This window comes from Trichechus manatus, unplaced genomic scaffold, assembly GCF_000243295.1.
Source record: "Trichechus manatus latirostris isolate Lorelei unplaced genomic scaffold, TriManLat1.0 scaffold00004, whole genome shotgun sequence".
Taxonomy (NCBI): Eukaryota; Metazoa; Chordata; class Mammalia; order Sirenia; family Trichechidae; genus Trichechus; species Trichechus manatus.
In genome coordinates this window covers 30,852,922-30,877,503 of record NW_004443940.1, presented here as the reverse complement: position 1 = coordinate 30,877,503, position 24,582 = coordinate 30,852,922, and the positions used below count along the sequence as shown (strand labels likewise).

The 24,582-nt window shown below is 48.1% G+C and overlaps 1 protein-coding gene across 1 annotated transcript in view; it reads left to right on the top strand.

The window, feature by feature from the left end:
• Positions 1-19,111, top strand: part of NPAS2 (neuronal PAS domain protein 2) — a 112,081-nt gene extending 92,970 nt beyond the window's left edge. The window contains exons 15-20 of the mRNA XM_012555778.1: positions 3,225-3,371; positions 9,499-9,696; positions 11,965-12,155; positions 12,751-12,843; positions 16,002-16,182; positions 18,935-19,111. Coding sequence (XP_012411232.1) covers positions 3,225-3,371; positions 9,499-9,696; positions 11,965-12,155; positions 12,751-12,843; positions 16,002-16,182; positions 18,935-19,111 — 987 coding nt within the window. The remainder of the gene's footprint in view (positions 1-3,224; positions 3,372-9,498; positions 9,697-11,964; positions 12,156-12,750; positions 12,844-16,001; positions 16,183-18,934) is intronic.
• Positions 19,112-24,582: the final 5,471 nt, after the last annotated feature.

The following is a 24,582-nucleotide window of genomic DNA, read 5'->3' as shown; positions in this document are numbered from 1 at the left end:
AAGGCCAACATGGCATCCCGGCGGAGGTGGCATCGGAGCTGGGCCTAGAAGGATGAGTAGGAGGTTGCCAGGTAGAGAAGTAGGGGGAAGAGCAGGAAGAGGAACCCAGGTACGTCTTCAGCAGGGAGTGAAAACCTCCCACATGCCTGAGGCCTGGTGAGAAGTTGGGTGAAATAGTTAGTGATCATGTAGACCGTGGACTCACACAGAGGACTTGAGCTGTTTGGAGTATATTCTGATGAGGCCAGAACCATGACTTCAAGTCCTTTGTGAGATATTTAAAGAGCCCTGGTGGTATAAAGGAGCCCTGGTGGCACAGTGGTTAAGATCTCAGGCTGCTAACCAAAAGGTCAATAGTTAGAATCCACCAGCTGCTCCTTGGAAACCTATGGGGCAGTGCTACTCTGTCCTATAGGGTCGCTGTGCGTCAGAATCAACTCAATGGCAACAGGTTTGGTTTGGTTTTTGTTTGGTGGAGTAAATGGTTAAGGGCTCAGCTGCTAACTGAAAGGTTGGTGGTTTGAACCCACCAGCAGCTCTACTGGAGAAAAGACCTAGTAATTGGCTCCCGTAAAGATTGCTGTTGTTAGGTGCCGCCGAGTTGGTTCCAACACATAGCAACCCTATGTACATCAGTAAGTGCTTCAAGCCCTCTTCACTTTCACCATAAAGATTACAGCCTAGCAAACCCTATGGGGCAGTTCTACTCTGTTCTACAGGGTCACTGTGAGTCGGAATCAACTGGACAGCACACAACAACGTTGGGTATTTAGCTTTGCCCCAATCCCTGGGTCCCAGGGAGCCATTTGCTGCTGGCCAAAGTGTGGACTTCTCTGTTTTGGGGCAAATCTGTCACCACTGATGAGAACTATTTTAGAACACATGCCTTTTTAGCAATGGGCCTGTCATGCTTTCCCTGAGTAAGAAAGACACATGTTAGCACATGCTTCTTGCTACAATTAGGCCTGGTTAATGATGTAATAAGGAGCCCTGGTGGCATAGTAGTTAAAGTGCTTGGCTGCTAACCGAAAGGTCGGCAGTTGAAGCCCCCCAGCCACTCCGTGGGAGAAAGATGTGGCAGTCCGTTTCCTTAAAGATTTACAGCCTTGGAAACCCTGTGGGGCAGTTCTTTTCTGTCCTACAGGGTCGCTGTGAGTCAGGATTGACTCGACGACAGTGGGTTTTGGGTTAATGATGTAACAGCTACTCATCTAGAGTCTGTTGATTAAAATAGTCTATCTTCATCCTCACTGGGCAAGAAATAAATGAATAATCTTTTTCTCTTCAAATGTCGAAGACACACTTTGTATTAAATTAATAATGTTTTCAATTCAAACGCACACAAAATGAGAATTCCTTGAACTTCTGTGTCTTGCATAGGAAGGAATTTCTGTGTTTATAATACATAGTGTTGTGGTTAAGGACTTTTGGCAATTCTGATTTTTCATTTATTGAACTTCATTTTACTTAATAGTAACCACACTTCCTTTTTTATGTACTGTATTTAATATTGGAGCCCTGATGGCGCAGTGGTTAAGAGCTCAGCTGCTAACCAAAAGGTTGGCAGTTCGAATCCGTCAGCTGCTCCTTGGAAACCCTACAGGGCAGTTCTACTCTGTCCTGTAGAGTTGCTATGAGTCGGAATAGACTTGACAACAATGGGTTTTATTAACTATATTCTTTAAGAGGTTGCTGTTGTTAGGTGCTGTTGAGTCGATCTTGACAGCGACCCTATAGAGCAGAGTAGAACACCTCCCATAGGGTTTTCTAGGTGTGATCTTGACGGGAGCAGATCACCAGTCTTTTCTCCTGCAGAGCAGCTGGGTGGGTTCCAACCGCCAACCTTTCGGTTAGCGGCCATAATACAGATGTTTCAAGTCCGACAGTTCTTCTCCTACCTGCCCCGCATGAAACAATGAGATGTGATTGCTTCCCTCTTGCCCCTCGCTGGTATTACCACCGTAGCACCCCCAAATCTAGGGAGGGCTTACCTGGGTAACTGGTGGCTTTCCAAAAAGCCTCTTTTCTGCATACTGTGTTTCTAAACGTTTCTACCTTAGAGCAGATCTCTTTTCTTTATCAGAAAAGATAAGAAGGATATAATGACTAATGCTAATGCCCTGGTGGCGCAGTGGTTAAGAGCTCAGCTGCTAACCAAAAGGTCAGCAGTTCAAATCCACCAGCTGCTCTTTGGAAACTCCATGAACCTGTTCTACTCTGTCCTATAGGGTCACTATGAGTCCAAACCGACTCAACGGCAGCGGTTTTTTGTTTTGTTTTTTTTTTTAAATACTAATGACAGAGTAACTGAGTGTCCTGGAATGCCTTGAAAAAGATTAGAATAATTCTTGAAGCAATGCACACTTAAGCCCAGCGCTGGCTCCATCAGACAGAGCCCGGGATCCTCCGTGAATTCCAGCCCTCACCCTTCCACACGGAGTAGATTCGTAAGGCACAGCCCTCTCCTCTAGACACGGAAGAGGAAGAGGTAGCCTGGGCCTGAATGCTTCCTGACTTCACAGAACCTGCCTCTGAAGCTTTTGTGCTTTGCTTTCTTAATTAAGTGCTTGATAGAGCTTGTTTTCTTTCTCAGCCTCATTCTTTTTTAAAATCCCAGCTGAGCACTTTAATTAGTGGCACACTGATGGAGGTTTCTGCGTTGCAGTCTGGTATCCCGCAGGTATTTTTAAACTCCTGTTTAGCAGCAAAGCCTTTCTTTTAGGTGAAGTCTTCTGTCAAAGCCACTCTGATGCAGGGTTGGGGGCAGGGATTTGCTGGCGAAGCCTTTTGGCCTCCCCCAAGCCCCTAGACTCTGAATTCACATTTTGGCTCTCCCACCGTCCAGCTGCAGGATCTCAAGCAAGTAACCACCTCTTTGCATAGATGGCTCTACTGTGAAGACGGGAGTGTTCTATGCCTCTGGGTGGTGCAGATAGTTAATGCACTTGGCTGCTAAACAAAAGTTGGTGGTTCGAATCCACCCAGAGGCACCTTGGAAGAGAGGCTGGCAATCTACTTCCCAGAAAATCAGCCATTAAAAACCCTAGGGAGCACAGTTCTCCTCTGACACCCATGGGGTCCCTTAGGGGTGCTGGGAGGCTAGATGAGGGACTGGCAGTGAGAATGGAGAGGACTGACGAAAAGGAGCAGCACAGGTCTGTCTGCAAGGCTGGAATAACCCTTCCATCTGTTGTTTTTGGTTTTTTTGTGACTCCGCCTTGAAGTTTTCAACCCAGTTCAGCATGTTTCAGACGATCAAAGACCAGCTGGAGCAGCGGACGCGGATTCTGCAGGCCAACATCCGGTGGCAGCAGGAAGAGCTGCACAAGATCCAGGAGCAGCTCTGCCTGGTGCAGGACTCCAACATCCAGGTGAGGCCCCTCCCTGGCCAGCGGCCTGGCTGCGTCTCCCTCCTCCCCACCACACACAGCAGGCACCACTCACTCCAAAGCCCCTCGGTGCCGCCTTCACAGGGCCTACTTACTGAGCATGCTGAAACCCCCACGGAGCAAGTACAAAGGGAATTCATCCTACTCCCTCCAACCCCATGGCCAGCAAGCCTAAAATTCCTGTGACATCCATTCCCCTCCCCTGTCACCCCGACGGGCATACCGGTTGGCCACGCTGTCTCCATATGCACTCATGTGCTGGTGAGGAGTGAGTGGGTGCTGGCGCTGCCTGTTCCGTCTTGGGTTACAGCTCCCAGCACCTGTGTGACTTTGCTTCCATCGGGGGGAGAAGGACGCAGCCCTGCTCCCCGTTTCCTCTCGTCAGAATCAGGATTCGAGGGAGGGATGAGAAATGGTGGTGTTTGTACTGTGCTGCAGGTCTCTGGGTGCACAAATGGGTTGCTTCTAACCTAGAAGTCAGTGGTTTGAACCCATGCAGCAGTGCCATGGAAGAAAGGCCTGGTGATCTGCTTCCATAAAGATTAAACCAAATCAGCCCCACTCGACGGCACCTAACGACAACAACAGACCCACTGCCATCGAATTGATTTCGACTCATAGCGACCCCATAGGGTTTCCAAGGCTGCAAACCTTTATGGAAGCAGACAGCCACGTATTTCTCCCGTGGAGTGGCTGGTAGTTTCGAACCACCGACCTTTCGGTTAGCAGCCAACTGCGTTAACCGTTAGGCCACCAGGGATCCTCGCGGCTAAGAAAACCCTGTGGAGCAGTTCTGCTCTGCAACCCTGGGGTCACCATGAGTCAGAATCGACTCGGTGGCAGCAGGTTTTCCCTTTGTGGTTCTGTACCATGAGGGCAGCCGCGGAGGATGCTGGGGCTGGCGGTCAGCACCCTGGCACCCCGTTCCCCATTGTGGTGCACCGATCAGGACACTCTGTGTGCTCTGACAATGGCAGCTCTCACTGTCACCCCCAAACGTCACTTCTCTGAATCCTTTGGAGAGATTCTTTGTGGAGGAAACACTTTATATATCGGTCCTCTTGTGGCTCAGTCGTCTGGCGCTGCTATAACAAATACCACCAGTGGGCGGCTTTGACAAACAGAAGTTTATTCTCTCATGGTCTGGAAGGCTAGAAGTCCAAATTCAAGGCATCAGCGCCAGGGGAAGGCTTTCTCTCTCCGTCAGCTCTGGGGGAAGGTCCTTGTCATCAATCTTCCCCTGAACTAGAAGCTTCTCAGCACAGGAATCTCAGGTCCAAAGGACGCGCTTCGCTCCCGGCACTGTTTTTTTGTGGTATGCGGTCCCCATGTCTCTCTGCTTGCTTCGCTCTTTGATATCTCAAAAGAGATTGGGTTAAAACACAGTCTAATCTTGTACACGGAGTCCTGCCTCATTAACGTAACTGCCACACCCCAGGGAAACTCCCCTTACATCAGATCAGGCCTATGACCTGAGTAAGGGTGTTACATCCTGCCCTGATCCTCTTTAACATAACCTAACCTTGCCTCATTAACCACAGGCAGAGATTAGGATTTACGACACACAGCATGATTACATCAGATCACAAAATGGAGGACAACCACACAATACTGGGAATCATGGCCTGGCCAAGTTGGCCCGTAATTTAGGGGGGACACAATTCATGACATACCCCTGGGCCTGCATGTGTGCGGGGCTCACAGAAAGCCTGCAGCACACCGAGCATTACTGAGCACGAGGCTGTCTTGCCCACCTTCACCTCCCCCGGGAAATGGTGAGGGAGAAGATAGCACATTGTAAATGCAAAGCCGTGGAGCCATCAAGTCCTTGCTACTTATTCCTTCCCAGCTGGAACGTTTGCTCCCTGATCCAGTGCTGATCAGGAGCCCACGACTTGCTTAATTCCAGTGACTTTAATGGAATTTGTATGTTAACAGGAAAGGGAAAACTGAGCCAGAAACTGCTAAAGTCAGGTAGGCGTAGGAATGTTCTCAGAGCCGGGACTTTAATGTTTCCTGCCTTTCCAGCTTTGAAGCTGGATTTTAAAATGACAGGTGACACAAGTTATGCCTTTCACTCCTTGTTATCAAGAATATTTTTTTCCTCCTCATTACAAATACATTTTGCTAACCCCAAAAGTACCTGTGCCAAAGAGCACCTGAGTTTCATAAGGGAGGAGGGTGGAGACAAAGCCCCCGCACCGTCTGTCCCCGTGCGTTGTCCCCGTGCGTTCCTTCCCTGCTCTCGTTCCTGTGACCTGACCTCTGCAGTGGAATTCTTCACAGAATGTGGAAATCCACACAAAGTCAAGCAGAAGGCATTTCCTCAAGCAGCCTGCCTTCTTGTTTTTTTCAAGTTTAAAGGCTTAAAGAGGGGGTCCCTGGGTGGTTTAAAGAAATACACTGCAAACTGTTTGACCAAAATAAGGTATTTAAAGAGAAAAAAAAACCTGCATGATTCAAGTATAAAAAAATTTAAAAAAAACAAACCTGTTGCCATCGAGTTGATTCCGACTCATAGCGACCCTACAAGACAGAGTAGAACTGCCCTATAGGGTTTCCAAGGAGTGGCTGGTGGATTCGAACTGCTGACCTTTTTGGTTAGCAGCCAAGGTTTTAACCACAGCACCACCAGGACTCCATAAAATAATAAAAAAATCCGCAGGTGTAAATTACTCCAGCCACCCTCACCTCTCCCCCTCCCCCAAAAAGTAGAAGAATAGATGAACGAAGAATGGCAAAAATGTTGAAGCTACATGATGACAGAGCGAGGTTCGTTATGCTATTTCCCTAGTTCTGTTTACTTCAGAAATGTTCTGTAACAAGTATTTTTTAAAGGAAGCAGAGGGGAAGAATGAAAAAACCACATGTGGAAGTAGGACTGGGTTGCTTTTGAACATTAGAAGTGTATTTTTTTCCTCAGATAACTTTTCCCACTTGAATTACCCATTTCTGTCAAGTTGACTCCAGCTCATAATGACCCTATAGGACAGAGGAGAACTGCCCCATAGAGTGGTTGAATTACTTGAATTACAGAACGAGTCTTTCATGCTTTCTGTAAAACTGACCCCAGAGCCCGAGTGGTCTTCTGAAGCCACGCTCTCAAGTCACGCTGTTCTTCTTCATTGTCCAACAACAATACTGTCCAGCAGTATCCACAGAGGCCTGGACGTGCCCAGCAGTGAACCCGGATTTCCCAACGCGAGAACCTGTGTCTGAACCTGAGCGGCCCTGCCCGCTGACTTCCCTGGTTCAGAACTTCTGTTGAGACGGGGTGCTCGCGGTGCTGGCTGTGCCTAACCGTCTTCAGAAAAGCTGGGTGGGGAGGGAGAGGACCTCAAGGGATGTTGGTGTTTGCGCCTCGGTGGGGTCACGCGGGGCTCTTCACGGGCGAGAGGTGTTCTGTGGAAAGGCCGTCGTCTCCCCACCCCCAGTCATTGGTGGGCTGCCTGCTCTCGCTCTCTGTTGTTGAGAGTGTGTGCACCCTCTGCTGGTCTCCCAGAGGAAGACCTCCAAGGACGTCCACAGTGGCACGTGACATATTCCCTGACTGGTTCTGCCAGCCGGCCAGCCACCCGGCCAGGACAGGGTTTCTAAACTTTTCAGGCATCCATCGATGGGACAGCCTAGCCGACAAAGCCATCTGTTACATATCACAAGTAGAAATAGTTTGCCTTTCTTTGAGCAAAGGCTTCGTTAATTCTTTCATTCATCTATTCCATTTACTCATTTATGAAATAGTTTTTATATGTCCAAAGAGGCAAAGGAGCAAAAAGCTCCTTTTTAAATGTTAAATATTATCTCCCATTTATTGAGCACTTACTGTGTTCCAGGTACTTCATGTGCATTGACCTCACTCCTGTAAGAGCTGTGTACTGTTGATGTCACTGTTCTATTACTGAGGAAGCTAAGGCCTTAGGAAGTTATAGAACTTACCCAGCGCCCTACCACTAGTAGATGGTGGGGTTGGAATGTGAACGGACATATGTCTGATACGAGGTCCCTGGCTGGTGCAAGCAGTTGGCAAATAGTTGGCGGTTCTAACTCACCCAGCTGTGCTGCAGAAGAAAGGCCTAATGATCTGCTTCCATAAAGACTGTGGCCCAGAAAACCCTGTGGGGCAGTTCTACTCTGTAACACTACACGTGGGGTCACCATGAATCAGAACTGACTCTACAGCAATGGGATTGGTTTGGTTTATACTGCCTCTCATTTTTAAAAAAAAAAAAAAAGCCTACATTTATTTGAACTCTAATCAAAAGGCAGAAACCCTAGTGGCGTAGTGGTTAAGAGCTACGGCTGCTAACCAAAAGGTCAGCAGTTCAAATCCACCAGGCGCTCCTTAGAAACCCTATGGGGCAGTTCTACTCTGTCCTTTACGGTCACTATGAGTTGGAATTGATTTGACATCAACGAGTTTGGTTCTGGTTTGGTAATCAGAAGGGAAATTGTGTCCTATTAGAAAACTGTTGTTGGGTTTGAGTGTTGGATTTCTGCGGAGGTGATGAAGTTCATGTTACTCTATAGCTATAAATAAGCTTTATTGTAATAGGTAGCTGCTATCCCAGTGTATCAAGCACTAATCCTCAAATGTATGGGCACTGAATTTGAGGTGACAGATGCCCAGAAGATTCTTCTTAACTTCTAAACAGACAAAGTGTCCTCATTTCAAAAGTCGGGTGGGGGTGGGGGTGGCAGAGGAGTAGGGAGATCAGGTGGTGTGTGGTGAGAAGTGTACTAGGCGGGATCTAGTCCCACCTCGGCCACCCTCCACCTTGGGCCTCTCGCAAGTAGCTCAGCCCCATCTATGACTCAGACACTTAAACCAAGTGACCTTTAAGTGCCGCTCCAAGCATCTGCGGACCTGGCTCTACGCCTGCCTTTCCAAAACCACTCTGTCGTTGGGCAGAGCTGGCCTGTCTGTCCTACACGTGGCATGGTGGCAGACTGCACTGGGTACGTGAATCGGGGTTAAAATGCCAGGTGCTGGGAGGACAAAGCTGGCCTGTCTGTCCTACACGTGGCATGGTGGCGGACTGCACTGGGTACGTGAATCGGGGCTAAAATGCCAGGCACTGGGAGGAAGAGAGCCTTCCTCCTGGAGAACTCCAAGCTAAAGGCCTGGAGATGAGTGTGATAGTCATGTCAGTGATCGGGGTAGAAATCACATCAGCTGAAGCTCTTGTGTGTGATTTAGGTGAAAGTTTACATAGCAAATTAGTTTCTCATTAAACAGTTAATACACAAATTGTTTTACGACCTTGGTCGCCAACCCCGCGTTGTGTCAACACTCTCCCTTTCTCCACCCCGGGTTCCCCGTTTCCATTCATCTAGTTTTCCTGTCCCTTCCTGCCTTTTCACCTTTCTCTGCTTTTAGGCTGGTGTGCCCATTAGTCTCGTGTATGTGACTGAACTATGAAGCACGCCCCTCACGTGTGTTATTGTTAGTCCTATAGACCTGTCTAATCTTAGGCTGAAGGATGAACCTCAGGAGTGACCTCAGGATTGAGTTTAAAGGGTGTCCGGGAGTCAGCGGAAGTTTTTAATGTTCAAGAGGGACTTTTGTTCAGAGGTCTAGTTACAGGGCTCTAGCTTAAAGTATTATTAAAATTATTAAAGTTGTTTCTCTTAAACCTTTAGAGTCAACTCATTGGTTATATTTTATTTATAAATCTACTAACTTGGTCTAAAAATAACAATTTGTTAGCTTGTTTATTTATGTTCAATCAGTTTATAAATTTAGCAAACTGTAAACAATAAACATGACCTACAAAAGTCATTAATTTACAAATTTAACATATGTGAATCTTCCAAGTATATTAAGTACCTAACAAGACAGACTTACAAACCTAGGAAGTAAAATCTTTCAAAGTACTTAAGCAACTTTTTTTTAAATTGAGTAAATCAAACCTCTAAGTGGAGTAACTCAGGATTCTCCTAACCATTTAAACACTCCTTACCAACTACATCAAATTCCCTTAAACTTTTCCAGTGATCAGCACCAGGCTAATCCATCACAGCCTCCGAAATGTCTGAACCATCTTAGATGACAAAGCACAAAGAAGAAACATGCGTGTCCCCCCTTAAAGGCGTTTCTGTTTTCTCCCAGATGTTTCTGCAGCAGCCAGCAGTATCCCTGAGCTTCGGCAGCGCCCCGCGGCCCGAGGCCCAGCAGCAGTTACAGCAGAGGTCCGCTGGAGTATCCCAGCCCCAGCTTGTGTCCAGCCCTCAACTGACGGGGCAGATTGCCTCGGCCCAGATCACAAACCAGCACCTGCTTAGAGAACCAAGTGTGACAGCAAACCAGGTAAGCGTGCTGTCTGCGAATTCAGACCTTGCCATCAGAACAGACGCATTCATGCAGACCAGGGCCCCTTTGATACCTGCAGCTCACGTGGCCTGGAAGCCCATGGACTCGTTCCTCCACTGGCCTGGAGCAGACTATGATGGGGGAACAGGGGGTTCTTCTCTTTTCTTTAAGTTGATTTGAAGCCCCAAGTGGTATTGGCTTCCATCTGTGTTTTAGGAATGTCTACCTTGGTGCCTCTCTCTTGCCTTTCGAGGTACCATGTAGCTGAAGCTTTCAGCTTTGATCCTGAATTGGGCTGAAGGTAGATATGGAATCCCAGACGCTCACACTGAGGGCCATCAGTCCCTATTCTCAGTCCCCGTCATCTACTGCTGGCTTCAGCCACTATATCTGAGAACGTAGGTAATCCAGTTTTGCTCACCATCCCTTTCGCCAGAACCACCATGTTTCTCCCTGCTCCAGATTCCCTGCCAAACCTTCCCTCTCAGCCATTTCCACTTTTTACAAGCCACTACTGACCTCACGGAGCCCTGGTGGCACAGTGGTTAAGAGCTCGGCTGCTAACCAAAAGGTCAGCAGTTCGAATCCACCAGGTAGTCCTTGGAAACCCTATGGGGAAGTTCTACTCTCTTCTATAGGGTTGCTACGAGTTGGAATCGACTTGATGGCAATGGGTTTGGTTTTTTGGTTAAGAAGTCTCAAGCCCTTCCTTCAAGAAGATCACAGATTGGAAGACAGGACACATCGAAGCTTCCCATTCTTCTCAAGCTCTCATATTCACACAGGCTTTCATGAATTTTGATAAACATCTGCCCAGCTCCAGTTATTCACCAAGCCCCAGGGGAAAAGAGATGAATAAGGGTTGCCCTTAATCCCAGGGAGCTTCTAGTCTGGTGGGGTCTCTGGAAACTTAAACAGATAATTTATAACACAGTATGGACAAGGACATGTACAAGAGAGTTTACGCCATCTTTACCCAAATTTAAGGGTTTTCCTTCACAAGGCAGCCTCTGATTTTAAAGTTCATCAGAAACATGAGTGAGAATAGCAAAGAAAATTTGACAATGAGAAAAGAGGCAGAATTTACACTATCTGATACTAAAAGACTTTATACAAACTATAAATATTAAAGCACTGTGGCACCACCATATAAACAGTCAATGAAACGAGAGAATCCAGAGCAAATCCAAGTCTCCTCCCTCACTCATTTTTTATTTCATTCGACCAATATTTATTGAGCACCCACTGCAGGCCAGGCATTGAATCTAAGCACTGAGGTACAGCAGTGAACAAAACAGTGGGGAAAAGGCATCTGGTTCACTGGGGAGAAAGAGAGACAAACAAGTGAGAGATAAGAACTTCAGATGTCAGTGTGGGGATGCCAGTGGAGGTGGGGGTGATGGGTTAGGCTTTCATTTGGGTGGCCAGGGAAGGCCTCGGTGAGATGGTGACGTGAGCAAAGACCCAAGGGGGACAGAGAATAAGCCCCATCAATATCAGGGGAAGAACATTCCAGACTGAGGGACCAGCAGGTGCAAAGGCTCTGAGCAGTGGTTGGCCTGGTGAGTTGGAGACATGGCAAGGAGGTCATTGAGTCTGGAGTGGGATGCGTGAAGAAGGCACATCAGCTCCACAGGCACGTGTTACTTGTCTGCTGAGAACTCAGCACTATCCTAGGCCCAAGGGTCTCAAGGAATCCTTGAGGTGCTCACAACCCAATGGGAGACAGTGATAAGATCAAACTAATCAATGAATATTTGGTAAGTCCTAAGTTAGAGGGGAGCCCTGGTGGTGCAGTGGTTAGGAGCTCGGCTGCTAAACCAGAAGGTCGGCAGTTCGAATCCACCAGCCACTTCTTGGAAACCCTATGGGACAGTTCTACTCTGTCCTGTCGCTATGAGTCGGAATCAACTCGATGGCAGTGGGTTTGGGTTTTTTGGTTTTAAGTTAGAGGAGGAGTCCCTGAGTGGTGCAAATGGTTAATGCACTCAGCTGCTAACCTAAAGTTCGGAGGTTCAGTCCACCCAGAGGCACCTTAGAAGAAAAGCCTAGCGATCTGCTTCCAAAAAACTCAGCCATTGAAAACCCTAGGGAGCACACTCCTACTTTGACACACATGAGGTCGCCGTGAGTCAGATGGACTTGGCAGCAGCTGATACTGAGAGGCCAGGGTGAATGGCAAGAGGAGGTTCTTGGGAGGCTGCTGGAGGGATGACCCCTGAATTGAGTCTGAGTTTCACCTTTCTCATTAAAATGATGCTCCAGGGTCCGAAGCCAATCCGAAGCTCACAGACCCTGCAGGGAAGCGGCCATTCGGTGACTAGCTTGTCGCCCCAGTTCAGCAATGCTGCGGCCGTGCTCTCGCCAGCCCTGAACCTGACCACGCCTGCTTCTGCCACCCAGGACACCAGCCAGTGCCAGCCCAGCCCAGACTTCAGCCATGATCGGCAGCTCAGGTACAGACTGCCCTTGTTTGGGAGAGACTCGAGGCTTAGCTTTACACTGTTTCAGCTCTGCTTTCTACTGCAGAGGGGGGCAGAGTTCAGACAATCAGATTCTAAAGCCTCTGCAGTTTATCTCAGCTAATGAAGGCAGTGGCATACCTCCAGAAAATAGCGCCGATGGCAATTAGTGTTAAATTGCTGAATGATCTCTCACAGCTGGCAATGGAAACCTTGTTGGCCAACAGACACTGCTCGTTGGTGCCCCCACTCAGGCATGCCCATGGGGTGCACCGCCACCCCACCCCACCCCTCAGGCAGCTCCCAGACACACCTCAAGTGCTCCCTCCTGAGTCCTCCATCAGCCGGACATAATAGAGCGGATGGTCACTGAGCGTCCCTGATGGCCGGGGCCTTAGGACACAGCAGGAGAAGGTCCTCATGCCCAGAGAAGGTGACCCCTGTGTTCACTGTCCTCTGAGAACAGAGCCGGGGGACCGGGTTAGGACCAGCCGTAGAAGAACCCAGCCAGGCTGGACACAGGCCGCCACAGGCCAGCGAGCCACAGTTGGGGTGCTGATACGTTTCCCCCTCTCTTCCTCTGCTCCAGGCTGTTGCTGAGCCAACCCATCCAGCCCATGATGCCTGGGTCCTGTGACGCCAGGCAGTCCTCGGAGGTCGGCAGGCCATCACGGCAGGTCAAGTACGTGGCCTGGGGGAGGGAGGGAGCAGAGGCCTGCACCTGCCTGGGCCCACAGTTCTCAGTCTGAATCTCGCCCTGCAGGCGAGTTCGCAGTGTGCCCACGCCCTGTAAGGGGACTCTTCCCTTTAGCTTTTCTTCCACCATTCCCCAGCCCAAACCATTCAAGCAGATAAAACCCCGTATCAGCCCCCATCTTAGGACAAGACCTGAAAGAAACCGTGAATTCCACTCCCCAGGTCACCACTGCCTTCGGATTTCTTTACAAGTGTAAATGCTTCGCCCTCGGTAGCCAAACCCATTGCTCTCGAGTCAGTTCCAACTCATGGTGACCCCATGTGACAGAGTAGCACTCCTCCATAGGGTTTTCTTGGCTGTAATCTTTATGGAAGCAGATCGCCAGGCCTTTCTTCTGTAGTGCGACTGGGTGGGTTCAAGCCTCCCATCTTCAGGTTAGCAGCTGAGAGCAAACCATTGGCACCTCCCAGGGACCTTGCCATTGGTTGCCTCCCCTGGTAAATTGAGTCTTAGGGCCCTCCCACAGGGTGCTCCCTGGGCTCCAGCTGCCTGGGTGGGCCCCACATTCCACAGGCACACTTGGGAGCTCCGTGGCTCTGGGACTCTGCCGCAGGGCTTTGAAAACCTGCAAACGCGAAGCCCCCTCCCAATCCAGACGCACAGTGTTCGAGAGTCTCCCCAGCCTCTTCCCCACTTGTACCTCCAGGACCAGGAGCAGCTTCTTCTGGTGCTAAATTACTAGGGGCAAAGGTTACTGGAGACACAGGGGGGTGTCTTGGTCAGCTAGCGCTGCTGTTACAGAAATACCACAAGCAGATGGCTTCAACAAACAAATTCATTCTCTCACAGTCTAGGAGGCTAGAAGTCCAAATTTAGGGTGCCAGCTCCAGAGGAAGGCTTTCTCTCTCTGTTGGTTCTGGAGGAAGGTCCTTGTTATCAATCTTCCCTTGGTCTAGGGACTTCTCAGCACAGGGATCCTGGGTCCAAAGGATGCGCTCTGCTCCAGATGCTCCTTTCTTGGTGGTATGAGGTCCCCCTGTCTCTTTGCTCACTTCTCTCTTTTATATCTCAAAAGAGATTGACTCAAGATACAGCCTAATCCTGTAGATTGAGTCCTGCCTCATTAACATAACTGCCTCTAATCCTGCCTCATTAACATCATAGAGGTTAGGATTTACAGCACCTAGGAGCATCACATCAGATGACAGAATGGTGGACAGTCACAAAATACTGGGAATCATGGCCTAGCCAAGTTGACACACATTTTGGGGGGACACAATTCAATCCATGACAGGGGGAACACTTTAAAAGGTACCAGAAATTAGTTGCTAGCTCTCTGCAGTGAGGCAGAGATAGAAGTATCTCACAGATGTCTTTTTTATAAAACAGTAGTTCAGTTTGTGTCCCAGATGCACCAAGACATTGTGTGCCTTGGAAACACACCTGCCCTGCTAGCTAATGAGGCCTCCCCCTGGGACTGTCCCCAGGAAGTCCTTCCTCCTGTGGTCTCCGTCAGCCAGTAACATAGTGATCACAGTGACGGTGGCTGGTGACTGAACACTCCTGAGGGTCAGGCCTGTACACACGTTATCCTTTTCATCTGCTCAAAGCTCTGTAATGTAGGAACACTGTCCACTTTCACCAATAGATTAAGGAGTATGGAGGTTAGGTTGAGGAGCCCTGGTGGCGCAATGATTAAGCATTCAGCTGCTAATCAGAAAGGCACTAAACAACAGTGGTTGAGCAGTGGTTAAAGCGCTCAGCTGCCAACCGAAATGTCGCGTTTCGAACCCACCAGTGGCTCAGCGGGAGAAAAGCCGTGGTGATCTGTTCCTATAAAGATTTCAGCCTAGGATACCCTATGGGGCAGCTCTACTCTGTCACATGGGGTCATTGTGCATCGTAATCAACTTGACAACACCTAACAACAGTGGTGGCGCAGTGGTTAAGTGCTTGGCTGTGAACTGAAAGGTCAGGGGTTCAAACCCCACCAGCTGCTCCATAGGAGAAAGATGTGGTGGTCTGCTTCTGAAAAGATTTACAGCCTTGGAAACCCTATGGGGTGGTTCTCCTCTGTCCTACAGGGTCGCTATGAGTTGGAATCAACTCAACAACAATGGGGTTCGGTTTGGTTTACGGGAACAACAGCAAAGATTAGGATGCCTTCAGGAAGGCACACACATCAGACTCCAGGGCACAGGCCCCGTTCAGCTTCCTTGGATCATCAAAGCCCTCCTTGATGACCCTGTCTGGGGTCTCCCCACAGCCTCTGGACGACAGCCTCAATAGGCCTTGCCCCCCGCACACACACACTTTCTGGCCCTGTCTGGTTGGGGGTGGTGAGATGGGGAACGCACACAAGAGGAGAGGAGCCTTCTTTAACATTCTCTTCAAAGTTCTCGTTTTCACGAGGCTTTTCTGGTTTGGGTTTTGGTTTTTGCCTGTTCTTTCGGAGTGATCCAAATAAGTGGAAACAAAGATTCCAGAGATGCTTGAAGTGCAGTCAAGTAGGCAAGAACAGAAATTCCTTCCTGTGGGAATGCTAACTACCATTTTCGGTGTACCCAATAATTGATACCCCCACCCCCACCGGTCTCCTCCTGTCATACCCTAACAGCTCCATCTTCCAGGGCGTGCCAGGGCCTGCCTCCCAGACACACAGGCCACTTCAGAGGACGCTGAAACCCACAGGGCCTGTCACAAGTGACCCCATACAGAGAAACAGCATCTCTGAAAATAAAAATAGAATGCAGAATATGTACTCTCTATGTTCTCCATGTTGTGTATTTTCTATAGTGTCTTTAAACGTCCACTCCTTGTCCACGATCTCCCAGAGCTTTCCTAAACAGCCTTCCTCCCATCCCACTGGAGCCCCTGGTTGGTGCAAATGGTTGATGTGCTCGGCTGCTCACCAAAAGGTTGGTGATTCAAGTGCACCTCAGAAGCAAGGCCAGGCTATCTGCTTCTGAAAAACCAGCCCTTGAAAACCCTGTGGAGCACAGTTCTCTGACACACATGGGGTTGTCATGAGTTGGACTAAACTCCAGGGCAGCTGATAACTACCCACCCCTTGCTAGTGGGCCATTGTGGTCAGCACTTCTTTCTTAGAGGTCTGTTTTCTCCTTCCCTGTAAAACCAAACAGGTATCCACCGGGCCAGGCAGTGTTCCAAAACCCAGACATGCACACCTCCAGAAGCAGCGCCTCCACCCCTGTCCTGCTGATGGGACAAGCGGTGCTTCACCCCAGCTTCTCCGCCTCCCAGCCGTCACCCCTGCAGCCCGTACAGGCCCAGCAGCAGCTGCCGCCACAACACTACATACAGGTGGGAGCGAGGGCCAAGACCTGGGGCGGAGGGAGGCCGGGGTCTTGCTCCGCGTCCCAAGTTTTTCAAGTCTTTTGTCCCGTGCCTTCAAGGTTGTTCTAATCCCCCGTGCAGAGCTGAGCCCTGGAAAGACTCGGATTTGATTGTTTGGCAGGGGGTTTGGTTTGGTTTTTATTTTTTATTGTGGTGAGTATATATTAAAAAAAAAAAACCACTGGTGATTTCAACATTTTTTATGTGTATAATTCAGTGACATTAATTGCTTGCTTCATGTTGTACAACGATCACCACTCTCAACTTCTTGATCGTTTTTAACGCTTGAAGTTTATAAAGGCAGTGTACACAGGATGAGAAATCAGGAATCCACTGTGGTGCCTCGTGGTTACGGACCAAAAAGGTCCATCTTAGAAGGTGACTTGTATCAAGATTCTTCACCTTATGGTGTCCATACCTCTTAGAGCAAAAGCCAGACATGGATTACTATGACTGTGTTTGGACCTGGGAGTGTGTTTATAGACAAAGTTATACACATATAAAATTAAATCGCATTTAGTTAAAGATTTCTCAAACTTAATAAATACAATACGTGGAAATGGGGGCTTTCCCGGAAAATCTGAGGTACATTTACACGCGGAGACCACTTGTTGTTGTGTGCCGCGAATCGATTCCCATGCATAGCAACCCGGTAGGACAGAGGAGGACTGCCCCGTAGGGTTTTCTAGGCTGTCATCTTTACAGGAGCAAATTGCCAGGTTTTTTCTGCAGAGGAGCAGCTGGTGGGTTCGAAGCACCGACCTTTCAGTTAGCAGCTGAGTGCTTAACCATTGCACCACCAGAGCCCCTTGGACACTACTTAGAAGGCAAAAATTACTTCAAGCAAGTGCCAAGTACACTGGAAGGTGGGAGGGGGCGGGCCGTTGGTTTGGTGGTTCAGGTGGGATGGAACCACCATCTGCTCTGGTTCCAGAAGGGCCTCCCAGGTTCCCTGGCCTTTCTGCCCAGGGCCTGTCCTTCTGCCTCAACCCTCACCCTACTCGGTTGGGCTTCCGCCCCCGCCCTCCGGCACCCACCCCAGGACAGAGGAGGGCTTTCCCTTCAGCCCCGCCTGCCAGGCCTAGGCACCTTCAAAGCCACAGGAGACTGTGTAGTGACTGGGATATTTTAAGGACAGCAGGACAGAAGTGAAAGGAGTCATTTTTGAAGTCCTCAAATGCAATTCAGTGCCAAAGCGGCTAATCTGTCTGGTATAGTCTCCCTGATCCAAGCATACCAAAACCAAGCCTGTTGCCATCCAGCCTATTCCAACTCATAGCAGCCCTAGAGGACAGAGTAGAACTGCCCCATAGGGCTTCCAGGGAGCAGCTGGTGGATTCGAACTGCTGACCTTTTGGTTAGCAGCTGAGCTCTTAACCACTGCACCACAGGGCTCCAATCCAAGCATAGTAGGCGTCAACTCAAGATTTCTGCCTTCCAAGTGATACCGTCACCTTTAACAGAAGCTCCGTGGTACCACTTGGGAACAGATCAATGGGATGGTTGACAAGCACGATGCACATGATTAATGGCACCGAACAGTGGACAAAAAGATTGTTAAAATGTCAAATACTCTGTTGCATTTACAATTTAAAAAAAAAATAATTAAAAAAAAATTTTGCTTTGCAATCTTATCAGTTCCCAGCATTCAGAAATGATTCTGGATGGGAGACAATGGCGTGACAAGGCAGTGACAGTGTGGGGGACCCTTAGAGGCCGCCCACGGATTTCACCAGGAGCAGCGAATGCTCTTGCGGGCACCTGTGCTGTGCAGGCCGCCATGTTGGGGATGCCGAGCGCTCTCAGGCCCGCCCCTGCTCTAAGGACCTCGCAGTCTAGTGTGGCGAGATGGCGTATCGCAGAGTGCGGTTGCTTAGCAACAGCAGGCCGTGTGCCGTGTGCCCGGGGCTGGCCTGGGGTTAGTGCAAAGGGAGGAACGGGGCTTGAGGATGAGGAGGGCTTGGGAGGCACCCGCTGCAGAGCCTGGCACTCGGGGCATGCCTGAGACACTGGTGATGCGTGCAAGAAGGGACAGCGTTCCAGCTGGAGGCGCGGCCTGGGCGGAGGTACGGCGGGTGTGCCTGGGGCAGCTCTGAAGACAGGGCGGCTGGGTTACGGGGAGATTTCATGGAGATTTTAATAGGAGATGAGGCTGAAGGTTTCTAGGTTGGGCTCAACCAGCTGAAGCTTCGAAACTTCACGTTTCCTGGCAGATGCTGGCGAATGGCCGCATTGGGAGGTCGTGATGGGACCAGGGGCCATTGGTGAGAAGTATCCAGACCACAGGTACATTTGTAACCTGCCCTAGAGATGATCTGCCTGTGGTCTCGGGTCCCGTCATTCAGAAATAAACAGGCTAGACGCAAATCATCTGCGGGTCTTCTAGAAAGCCTTCCCGGCAGCCTCTGCCCTAGTCCCCCTGGGCCAGCAGGACCCCCTCGTGTTGCCAGAGTTTGACTCCAGAATTCACCCCCTTCTTGAAATCTTCAAACCCCCAGCATCACGTGGAGCTTAAGGTTTTCTCCTCCCATCCCACAGCCCCCCAAGGTCCCTCAGAGCCCCTCTCCATGTGTGATCCCCCCCAGCCGTCTGAGAAGGAGAGTTCCATAGCCTGACCGCGGCCACATAACCACCCCCCTTACCCCAGCGCCCCGGCAAGAGGGCCGAGGGAGTGGCGAATCACAGAACCACCTTGCAGCCCTTTTCACTTCCGTTCCAGGTACAGACACCAACCTCTCTGCAGAGTGAGCAGCCGGACACGCTCCTTCTCCCCACCTACTCGCACCAGCAAGGGGCCATCGGCTACCCCCCACCGCCCCCACCGCAGCCCCCTCACCCAGCGCGAAGGGTCAGCAGTCTGTCGGAGTCGTCAGGCGTCCAGCAGCCACCACGGTAGCGCCGTGGCCCGTTGGCCGGGTCCCAATCAGCTGTAACCAATGGACGAGGCGCGTGGCCACGGGGGCTGGGGAGAGGAGTTTAAACTAATCGCTCGGCTTTTGTGCACAAGGCATGCATTTCAGAATTCCTTGACGGTAAACATCTCGAGGGCTGCGGCTGGCACAGTGGGGGATGCCGGGGACACTGGCCCCCGCAGCTCTCGGACGCACCTTACAGCCATCCTCGGACGTGAACCGAGTGGCCCGCGTAAGCGTTGTTACTCAGTTCACCTTTGGATACAGCCCCTCCCGCTGCATCCTTCCGAGCACGCCGGTGACCCAGCGGAGCGGCCGTCTGCGCGAGCCAGTCGGCCTGCAAGCTCTCCATTATCTCTCCTTTGCGCTGGAGAAGCGCTGGGTCAGAGGTCTGTTGGAGAGAGAGAATAAAGAGATTATTTTTCATGATTTTTAAGTTCTTGTTTTTGATTTAATTTGCACAAATGCAAACAACAAATAACTTAGGCACTTTCTGTTTTTAAAATAATGTCTCCTTACTTCCTTCGGAGACACGGTAACAAAAACAGCCCACCAATCAGATAGCAGAGCTGGTGGTCATTAATCCAGCTGCAGGGCCACGCCCTCTGGCCTAAACCCCAATGGAACTAGGCTGTCACCCCACAGCTGTGCTGGCGGAGATGTTTTCCCACCAGATGTAACACTGGACTCTGTCCTGTTTATTTCGTTAATTGCAACTACAAAGACGGACTCGAAGCAAAGCACAATCATGCAGCTGACGTTCTGGAATTCTGTTGAGATCTCTAAGAAATGCGAAGGGAGAGGTTCCACAAGCCACACAGGCCTGTGGGACCCCAGGTCCCTGAGGAAACCCCGCCATGCGTCGGCCCTTTGAGTGAGAATGCTGCATCTTTCTACATATCTTTCACGATTATACCCAGGATTGGATTTTCCTTTTAAAAATGCACTTTGCTTTTTTTGTATGTTTTGTTATGTTGAGATGTTTCTAAAGAAAAGATTTTATGTAATTATAAGAGGAAGTGTAGTGAATTGTACAGCTGTTGTAATAATGATCTATTTCTATATAAAATAAAATTGTATGGATTATGTGTAAATTATTTTGTATCTGAGACACCAGTTCCTTTCCCAAATACAAAAGTATAAAAGTTTTCTTGTGTTTTTCTGTGAGTGGACATTTTGTAATAAATCAACAGATTTGTACAATTTCCTCTGGAGATAGTTTCTGTTCCTTGCATGCATATCTCTTTTTATCAGTCAACACTTTTTTTAAATTTCAAGATGCTTCTAAGGCTAATCAAAGGTGTACAAAAGGTGGACACACACAGTAAGGCAGGCGACGGCTTTAAGTTTTTTCAGCTGCAATGTATGCATCAGCCTAGTGGGTTTCTGATTTTTGTCTTAAAGGTGGTGCCAGAAAAACAATGGTGTGCCGTAAAAATGAAAGCAAAAAAAAAAAAAAAGTTCTGGAAGCATCTCAACTTTATTTTTCCAGGAGCAAACTGAGTCGACTCTGACTCGTAGTGACTCTATGTGTGTCAAAGTGGAACTATGCTCCATAGGGTTTTCAATGGCTGGTTTTTTCTGAAGTAGAGCTCCAGGCCTTTCTTTCAAGGCACCTCTGGGTGAACTTAAGCCTCTAACCTTTTGGTTAGCAGCTGAGTGCATTAACCATTTGCACCACCCAGGGGTTCCTCTCAACCTTGTAGACATAGGTAATCCCTGGAGATGGCCGAGACATTCTCCACCAAACCATTCATAGCCCATAATTAGACTCATCTGGGCTGGACTCCTATAGGCTCTCACTGCCAACACTTAGTGATTCGGGCGAGGTATGTGTGTCTGTGTGTGATGTGTACACACCCAGGTTATATTGGGAGTGGGTACAGCTCACCCAGTGGGACATAGCTGCATCATCTGGGAGGCTTCTGCCCACTACAGACGCCCCCCACCCCCAGGGGCAGATTCACCAGTAAGCAAGGTACGCACAGGCTTACTTGTGTTTACTTAATCTGTAGCGTAGAAATTGTTCACTAAACCAAAAACCAAACCCATTGCCATCAGGTCAATTCCGACTCATAGTGGCCCTATGGGACAGAGTAGAACTGCCCTGTAGGGTTTCCAAGGAGCGGCTGGTGGATTCAAACTGCTGACCGAACTGCCAGCCTTTTGGTTAACAGTCAAACGCTTAACCACTATGCCACCAGGGCTCCAAATTGTTCAGTAGAGATTAGTAAATAAGCACAAGTAAGGCCGTGTGTACCTTGCTTACTGGATAATCTGGTCCTGCCCACCACTTCCCATAGGGCTTCACCTCACTGATTTATGGGTGCCTGGTGCTGTGGGCTGGGAATCACTGAGCTGCCCGTCATCAGCACTGCCCTTTCTAAAAGCACTGGCCCAAGAGAGCCAAGTTCCTTTCCTTGCTCTTCTGCTGTTGTAGCTCTGTGTCTTCATCTTCTCTGTAAAATGGGGCTGGCTCTTTAAGACCAGTATTGGTTTAGGATGGCATAAGAAGGCATTATATAAATGCATCAAAAAGGATGTTACAGTATTAACACAACTTTGTTATTATTCCCGTATCGGCTATATTCCTGGGAAAAAGTAAGTCGAAACATTTTACGTGCACTAGGAACATTTACTCTTTAAACTAAAGGAACTAGAAATGACCCCCTTTTAAAACCAAAGTCTGTGAAACTGGATTAACTTTTAAAATTTGACAGTGTTGTAAATTCAAAGGTTTATATAGCTTGTTTTTCAGAAAAAGTTTTCATTTTAATTGGCTGTTGGAATCCTTCTGAGTAGAACAAGATTTTTAATGGAAACCGTTTATTTATTGTCCTAGAATTTTCTAGCTGCCAGCCATTGAAAAAGGGTGGAGTATGCTGTGCTACTAATTCAGTTTAGCTTTGCTTAAGTCTTACACATGTTCAGAACCTGGATAAACTCTGAAAATTCTTATTGCATAATGTTTTTTTAAACCCACATACAACATAGGAAGTTTAAATTCCTAAGTTTTTGATTCATTTAATTTTGCTCATTAAAAGACTATTTCGCAACACCATCTAATTTACAGAGAAACCATGACCTTTCTGCTTGGAAAATTATAAGTCTTGGCTGCTGAGAAGCGAGTGAAATGTGAACTCTGGAATATGCCAAGTTTTAGAATGTCTTAAACCAGCTCAACTAAAACTTATTACCTTGTTTCTAATGGCAACTAAAGTTCATTAATTTAAAATTTGTTTTCATACATGCAAAATCGTGTATGTACCTAAATGTATATGTACATACATGTATGTGTATATATGCATATATATTCCAATACATAATAAAACACAAAGGGGGCACCATTATGGATACTTCTTAGACATAACCAAACACCTCACTGGATTAGTTTTCGTGTCTGAAAGCTTAGGACCATGGTCTCATGGGACAACTCGGTCAAGTGGCATAACATAGTTTATAAAGTTTATGTTCTACATCCTAGTTTGGTGAGTAGTGTCTGGGGTCTTAAAAGCTTGCGAGAGGCCATCTAAGATACAACTATTGGTCTCTACTTATCCAGAGCAAAAGAGAAAGAAGGAAACCAAAGACTCACAGAAGAAACTAGTCTACAGGACTAACAGTATAGGCAAACCACAGCCTCATCTACCCTGAGACCAGAAGAACTATTTAGTGCCCAGCTACCACTACCAACTGTTCTGATCAGAGACACAACAGATGGATCCTGATAGAATGAGAGAAAAATGCAGAACAGAACTCAGATTCTTAAGAAGTCCAGACTTGCTGGACTGGTTAAGACTAGAGGACTCCCAAGACTATGGCTGGGAGATACTCTTTAAACCCTGAATGAACACTATCCCCTGAGGTGACCTTTTAGCTAAATAACAGATTGGCTCATTAAAGAATATCACCGTGAGTACTGCACGCCTTTAAAAAATCATTTATATGAGACCAAACCGTCAACAATTACTGTAAAGCAAAGATGAGAAGGTAAGGGGGCAGGGAAACTAGATTACTGGAAATGGAACAACCAGAACGAAAATAATGAGAACATTGACGCATTGTGAAAATGTAACCAATGTCACCGAAAAATTTTCGTAGAAATTGTTAAATGGGAACCTAATTTGCTGTGTGGAGCCCTGGTGGCACAGCGGTTAAAGAGCTTGGCAGCTAACCAAAAGGCTGGCAGTCTGAATCCACCAGCTGCACCCTGGAAACCCTCTGGGGCAGTCCTACAGGGCTGCTATGAATTGGAATTGGCTTGACGGCAACGGGTTTGTTTGTTTGTTTTAATTTGCTGTGTAAACTTTCACCAAAAACACATGAAAATAGTATTTAAAAAAAAAAAAGTGAAGCCACCAAAATTGGGGGCTCAGTGGCAGAGGGGTTTTGATCTAAGAAGTTGTTACTCTATCCTATGACTATCAAACGATGAGCTGATAGGAACACCCCACCTTGAGACCAGGGGTGGAAGAAAGAAGGACTGATGGTGGCGCAATTTCTACTTTGACCTTTTTCCCTCTTCAGTAGCAAATAACGGGGCCTCTCCGTCCTTTTATGTTAGTGTTAAGAATAATAAGTTTGGGGCAGCTAACAGATGCACTAGGAAAGGCTCGTGATCACTAGCTGTTAGAGAAATGCAAATCAAAACTACAATGAGATACCATCTCACTCTGACATTACTGGTTGGAATCAAAAAAACAGAAAATAACAAATGTTGGAGAGGCTGCAAGGAGACTGGAACTCTCATGCACTGCTGCTGGGAATGCAAAATGGTACAACCATTTTGGAAAACAATATGGTGCTTCCTTATAAAGCTAGAAATAGAAATACCATACGATCCAGCAATCCCACTCCTAGGAATATATCCTAGAGAAATAAAGAGCTGTCACACGGATGGATATATGCACACCCATGTTCATTGAAACGGCATTCACAATTGCAAAAAGAATAAAAAATTTGGTTCAAACAACAAAAAAAGAAATTTAAAAATCAACAGAGATACTCAAAATTCGGCATGCATAACTCATTTAGTTTATGGCAATGTAGTTGTGGCAAGGCCTCGGACCAGCCCTGAAACTGCCTGCCTCCAAGCTTCTAGTCATGTGAGATAGTTAAGTGTGTCCCCTGCGCAGACCCGTCAGTAGATTAGGTGTTAACTGCCTTGGTCTGAGTATTTTCTCATTCACTGTGCCAGACATTAAACGGGCCTGGAAAATCAACTCCCTTAGTTCGGGGAAATTTCTCTTGGATTCAATTCACCACCATGAAATCTCAGAACTTTAGAGATAAAGATCCTAAAAAAGAAAGAAAATAAAACAGGTCACAAAAGATGACACATGGCTTCTCAACAACTATACTGGAAGGCAGAAGACTAGAAGGGAGGAGGTACTGGGTAGTGCACCTGGTTAAGCGCTCAATGACTAGCCAAAGGCTGGTGGTTTGAACCTACTCT